At 35.8% G+C, this 7162-nt stretch overlaps 1 protein-coding gene across 1 annotated transcript; it reads left to right on the forward strand.

Moving 5' to 3' along the window:
* Window positions 1-2414, forward strand: fam181b (family with sequence similarity 181 member B). The gene has a single exon (XM_083548460.1). The coding sequence runs from the start codon at window positions 258-260 to the stop codon at window positions 1224-1226; it is 969 nt and encodes a 322-aa protein (XP_083404586.1). The 5' UTR covers window positions 1-257; the 3' UTR covers window positions 1227-2414.
* The last annotated feature ends 4748 nt before the right edge of the window (window positions 2415-7162 follow it).

Below are 7162 nucleotides of genomic sequence, written 5' to 3' on the forward strand. Positions count from 1 at the left end.
TCCTTCTGCCCCTCCCTCCTAATGTCTTGACATCATTGGCCCTGCCTCCAAGAAATCTCCTTGCTGTCCCCCAAAGTGTGTTTTTCAGTCCTGCTTTCACGAGAGTAATAAGGAAACACTGTGTGCACCCAGTGTAAGGACCAAGGGTTAGCATATATTTGGTGCACGGGAACTTAAAACTATGATGTAATGATCTAAAGAACTTTTGGGATTAAGAGTGGACATCTTGTCTTGTGTTGTATGTGGTTCAGAAGGAGATGGCTGTTCAGGCTGCCATCATGAACTCACAGTTCCTTAATTTCTGTTTTCCTGGTTCGGTTATGGAGTACGAGGTGGAGAAGGGTCTGGATGGAGCATTTCTAGGTGACGTGGACTGTGAGGGAGACTTCAGGGAGGCGACTAGTGACTTGCTCAGCTTCATTGACTCTGCATCCAGTAACATCAAATTGGCACTTGATAAACCAGTCAAGTCCAAGAGGAAAGTCAACCACCGCAAGTATCTACAGAAGCAGATCAAAAGATGTACAGGAATTATGGGACTGGGGAACGGATCACCTCAGGAGACTTGCAAAAGTCCTGATTCCACTCCAACTGCAACAAGCATCATTCAAAACAAAACACCCAAGCGTGATGTAGCTCAGGCCAACCTGCAGAGCAAAAGTTTGGCTGCTCTTTTCAACCATGCAAAGGATTTGCGAGGAGAGAAGACAAAAAAGCCTCCACTCAGACACAGAAATTTGCCACCATCTTTCTTCACAGAGCCAGCTAATAGTGCCAGAGTTACATCTACTTCTGGCATGACCCTCAAAGATCTTGAACGGGGAAATCCAGATGCAACAGAGTTCTTTGAGCTTCTGGGGCCTGACTACAGCAACATGGTCTTTGAGCAGGAGCTGTTCCACACTATGCCCAATAGGCTCCAACAGCAGGGAGTCACAGGACTGGAACCAATCTCTTTTGATTCCCACAATTTGGTAACAGGTGGTTTTCTGTATGCAGAACCATGGGCTACAAGTGGTGGTGTGTCCAGAAAAACAGGGGACATAAAGACAGTTCCAGGGCAATCATCCCTATATGGCAACACAGACTCATCTTGCCCAGTGCCTTTGGAGCAGAATTCTACATGTTCACTCACCTTTCCAAACTTCTTTGCAGACTGCTCAGTGTCCCAGGCCTCATATGATCTGTCTAGTGGATACAGCCGAGGTAGCTTTCAATCTCTTTGAGATGGAATTTTTTTTACTTTTTATTTTTATAAACAAAAAGCTGCAAAAAATTAACTATGCATCTACATGATGATTAATCAAAAGGAACATTTTGGACCAACTTATTTGTTGAAATGTTTGTTTTAACCTGTGCAGAGAGATAATCTTGCTGCTTACTTAATGTCAGGGACTTTTACAACAATCTTGAAAAGCGTAATGTTTAACAGGACTTGGAAGTTATACCACACACATAAATAAATATGATATTGGTATGGGAATTAACTAATAATGTTAAAAGTGTTTTTATACACTTTTTCATAGAGGTGAAGTAATTTTGGATAGGGTGAGGAATTGTTTTTAGAATATTATCTCAGGGTGTTATTTCACTTGTTTCCATATATTGAAAACTAACTATAATCATGTAGTCTGAAAATGAAAAGAAAAAAAGCAAATTTTTTAAAACAATTGTTAACTGTTACATTTATTAAAAATAAAAACTTAAGTAACTGTGATTACAAAATTGTCTTGATTTGAAGTATGGAAATAAAATTCATATTTTTATACAGCAATTTGGCTCTTTCATATTTGGGAAGATGCTTGGCATCCTTATGCATTTCTCATGAAAATGTTTCAGTAGCAAATTGTACTTAAATGCTTGCTTAATAGCATGTGCACTTGGCTCTCTGCATTACTGAGTCTATTTTATTATGAGAAAGTTGTATATTCCTTTTAATAATGAATACAAGCAAATCGTGACTAAAACAGTGGAAGGAATCTTTATAGACAGGGACTCAAAGTGGATCTTGGATTATCACTACAGTCTAACATTGGTTTAGGATAGAAAATAAAAGTAGATATTGGATATTTCAAATTCCAATACATAGTACATTTAAATATGTAGTCAAATAAAGTGATATAGTTCTTTATATGGCAGGTGCCTAAAATGTATTTGAAACACGTATACTACTGAAAGCACTGACATCTTGGTTTATTATAAATAACCTCAAACTGTTCATCAGCATCAAAAAGCATCATTGAAACAGGATTGTGTTTTAAGTTCTTACATTTGACTGCTTTCTTGATCTATTTCAATTTACCTGATGTAAGCAATGGAGCAATATGTTTGCAGAAATGTGAAGAAAATGTAAAAATTCTGCTTGTTCAGAATGTAACAAGGCACAATAAAGCTGGTCTTTATTTCTCTTATAATGCCATTTTCCTCTGAATTTACTGTTGCTACTGATGAACTGTTATTCAAGTAGAAACTGCAAAATTCAACATTTTACACTCGTTTGCATAACGTTCATGAACATATAGCTCCCTCTACAGGCTAAACGAGAATTCATAATATAGCAAGTATTTTACTGCTGTCATAGTTCAGTTTAAATTACAATTGTAATGCATGATTCCGTCTTATATTATTTAAATGTTAATGCATGACGATAAATGCATAATAAGATGACTTGCATGCATGGCCAGATCTGGCAAAACAGTTAATAACCTTTGGCGATTGAGAAAAAATATCTGGTAAAATCTAGTTCTGCTCATTAAAGATTAAATTTTTAATGCAGTTATTTCAACAGTGCAGAACAGAATAAGTTTACTTATTCTAAATTATAGGCTCATTTGAATGTGTGGGTCTAGCTGCCTAGAATGTATTTAGAACATATAAATTGCTGAAAGCACTGACAACTTTGTTTTTTGTAAATAACATCAAACTGTAAACAAAATAAAAAATCTATTACTAATATTAACAAATTAACACTAATAATAACATAATAACAAATATAATACTATTATTTTATTATTATATTAATAATAATTACTAAATATTTAAACAAGAGCAACTATAAAAAGCTATTATTGTTATTAATAATAATAATAATAATAATAATAATAATAATAACAATAATAATAATAGTAATCATATTTTTTTAATAAACAAATATACAATTTGGTTTTTGGAAGATATTTTTATTCAGAGTGACTTATAGAAGTACTTTGAATAGATATTTATTTAAAGTTAAGATTTTCTAAACATTTAAACTTGATAGTCTCTAAATTCCTCCAAGAGAAAGAAGAAGAAAAAGAAGAGAAATTTAAAAAGCTGATTTAGGGGCTACATCCAGCAGTAACATTATATATAGAGCATTTTCCATTCATTTTTAGTACCCTTTTTTTTTATCCTGATCAGGGTTGCAGAACACTGTGAAAGGTGGAAGAAATCATGCCTGATTGGATGCCAGTCCATCACAGGGCACCATGCACACACACAATCAAACACTCAGGGGCCATTTAGTGTTACCAATTGACCTACCTGCAATTTTTTGAGAGGTGGTTTAAAACAGAAAAAGCTGGATGAAGCTCCATGCAAAACACTTGTAGAAACTTAGCACAGTAGGAAATAATTAAAGAATGATTTATAAAACCTTAATGTATCTGTTAAAGTAAATATGAGTAATGGGAACTATTACAATGTTTACATTAAATCATTTAAATGCAATTGTGCTGTCATAGGCCACAAATAACATTGCACCCTATAATGCGAGAGAGAGAGAGAGAGAGAGAGAGAGAGAGAGAGAGAGAGAGAGAGAGAGAGAGAGAGAGAGAGAGAGAAATAGATGTGTGGAATAGCCTGCAGGTGTAAGTGGCCAGATTAAGCTTTAAATCACCTCTATTCTCCCAATGTCTTACTCTTTATTCTGTGTGGAAATTATTACACCATATATATATATATATATATATATATATATATATATATATATATATATATATATATATATATGACACAGAGGTGCTGTTTGCCTCAAACAAAAAACGATCTTCCAATTTGATGTCACACCACATTAACATCATTAATGTTTCTATGAACACACTAAAACCATGAACAGGTTCAGACATGCATTCATCAATCTCATAACTACCTACATTCTTAGAAAAAAAAAAAGCAATAAAAAAGAGACATGAGCTAAGAGAGCTGCTTTATAAATGTGAAAAGTATACATACCTTTGAATAACATGTTTCATAAATGTATTGCTAAAAATTGTAAAGTAAGAATGACTTGAATGAGATGAATAGCTGATGTATAATGATGTATATAATGAGTCCTCTGACACCGCATGGTCGAAGCAGAGAATACAGAGACATGGCTTGGGAACCCTCTAAACAGAGGGAAATTCCTGTGTTGAGTGTTGTTATAACAGGAACAGAAATGTACAAGGTTCTCCTGGAAAAGTAAGGGCGTGCATCCTTACACTGAGACTGAGCTAGTGGGGCTTGTGGAAATACTAGAGAGAAAATGGGCAAAGATGGAAGGAAAATGTAATAAAAAGAAGAGTAATAGAAAGGTAGAAAATGATTTAGGGGTTTAGGACAGTTTAGGAACCCCTAAGGGGGTCAGACATAGTAACGTGCACTGACAATGCCACAGTGATGTTACACATCAGCTGGAAGCACTAGGGTTAAGATTGATCAACCAAGCTGTGGAGGTAGTGGTGGACAAATGTATACTTTCCCTCCTTCAACAACTGAGTAGTTGCAGTCAGAGTAGGTACTTTCAGCACTGTTGCCTAAAATGTTGATGGCATATTATTATATCTATCTCTTTCAGATGATTCTGATGCCAGATTAAAGACCAAAAGAGGTCAATGACCTCTTTTTTTAAAAGAATGTTCTTGTGGTACTGTCTAAAAACGTTAGTACAGTTGGTGAACATAGGTCAAGAGGTACATTTTCCTATAATCGCCATTTCATGGGCACCACGATTATGGCTGTAACAGGAGTATCATCTGCAGATACACTATATTGGCAAACGTTTGCAGACACCTGGTCATAAGTATGCTATGCGCTTTTTGAGCATCACATTCCACATTTAGTCCCAATTTGTTCTTAGAATTCCCCCACTCTTCTGGAAAGATGGTCCACTGTAGACATTTGTGTTCATCAGCCACAAGTGTGTCAGGGTACTGATTTAGGTTGAGGAGGACTGGGGACGAATTCAGTGTTCCAATTCATCCAAACGGTGTTCAGTAGGGATGAGATCAGAGCTCAAGATCTTTCTCTCGAAAACATGTAAACCATATTATCATGAAGCTTTGTGCACAGGGGGCATTGTTATGCTGGAACAGGTTTGGGTTTCCAAGTTTAAGTGAATGCAAAATTGTATTATACCGCATCCAAAGACATCCTATATCAGACCTGGGCAAACTACGGCCCGCGGGCCACATCCGGCCCTTTGTACGTCCCTGTCCGGCCCGCGTGAGGCCAATCATAAATAACAGGGATGCACCGAAAATTTTCGAAATTTGCCGAAATACCTAAATCACCAAAACAACACGGCAGAAACACAATTGTAATGACGCAATAAAAAAGCGCAGCCAGCACACAGTTATCTGGATAAGAGCCAACATGTCTGCGGTGTGAGGAGAGCGATTTGCAAAACATGCAATGCTGAAATTTTAATAGGGGTGTATCTGCAAAGAGTTTCTCCAAGTCGGGATTAAATTATCACCTGAAATCCAAACATCCCGATTGCCATTCTAAATATGAGAAGAACGTGGCGCAGAAAAGTAAAGTCAATCTGAGCATGCGCACTCCGTCTGTAGAGGACGTTTTTGAAAAGGCAGGAAAGTTTTCCAGTGATGGTGCCGAGGCAAAAGGCATAACACAAAAAATTATGGATTTCATTGCCTTTTGAATTGAATTTTCATTTCGGTGCATCCCTAAAATATTATCGTTGGTGTGTCCCTCTGACACAATTCAGGTTTCTCATGTGGCCCCTTGTAAAAATTAATTGCCCACCCCTGTCCTATATAATTGTGTGCCTTGGTCTTGTGGTAACAGTTTGGAAAAGAACCACATATGACAGGAAAGGTCAGGTGTCCCAATACTTTTGTCTATATAGTGCATTTGTGTAGCACCAAGATGGTGTTCAATGTATTCCTTTACTAGATTTTACAGAATGCTGCTTCATCATAAACAAATCTTGCTTTGTTTGCATCATTCTTATCCTCAATAAAGAAAAATGTCAGTAACATAAGCGTTTCTTTCCTCCATGGGAACAGAGTGATTTTTTCTCATCAATAGCAAGCAGTAGTTTAAGTGATTTTCATCCACAGGAAAGAACTCTATCATCAATCACTATGAGTGCTGTCCAAGAAAAGCCAGGTCATCGGAGTCACCTTCTATATAATATGTATGTGGTATTATGGTCATGAGCTGACGACGTTGCTATTAGTATTCAGCAAGAAACTCAATTAATTATTAATCAATTATTATATAAAATAATTTACTCAGTATTGATATTACAAAGCTCTGCCAGTGATGGCCAAGCATAAATAATTCCAGTGACTGAAAAGCACATTTTCAATTTTGATCCCAATTTCTTATATATTTGTTAATAGTTATTTAGACCTGAGTGGAGTAAGTTGAGGGGAATTTATGTAGATCGTGTTGTTATATTCCTACACTTTTATTGTGCAGTGTATTATTCCCAGTGTTTAAGCTGCAACCTGCAAATGCATACTGCAGTATATTTATCACCTCACATTTTTTGTAACATGCTGCAGTAGTTTTATTTAACACAAGGTGGCAGTACAGTAGTTTTGACAAATTTCCTCTTAATCTATTGTGTTAAATTACCACATTTCTTGTAGTAGTTTGATGCACATTAATTTTCGTTAAAAATTATATGATCAGTCCATGTCACATTTATACAACATTGACGTAAGAGTTTACTTTATCAAGAGATAAAGAAAAAGATAAATCTGTATTAGATTTTGGTAATTATTGACAGAAATATGAATTTCTAATATGTGCATGTACTGTGTATGTAATAGTACTTAATGGCATGAAAAACACTGTAACAATAACATATTCTCTGTATTTGACCTTTATACCGTTTTCTTTTTTTATTAGGTTGGTTTTGCCTTCAACATTCTCAGTCTTTGATACAGGC

The sequence above is a fragment of the Silurus aristotelis genome (assembly GCF_946808225.1).
Source record: "Silurus aristotelis genome assembly, chromosome: 8".
NCBI classification, from domain to species: Eukaryota; Metazoa; Chordata; class Actinopteri; order Siluriformes; family Siluridae; genus Silurus; species Silurus aristotelis.

Coding starts and splice junctions, on each gene's coding strand:
- fam181b (XM_083548460.1), top strand. CDS start 258: ATGGCTGTTCAGGCTGCCATCATGAACTCACAGTTCCTTAATTTCTGT.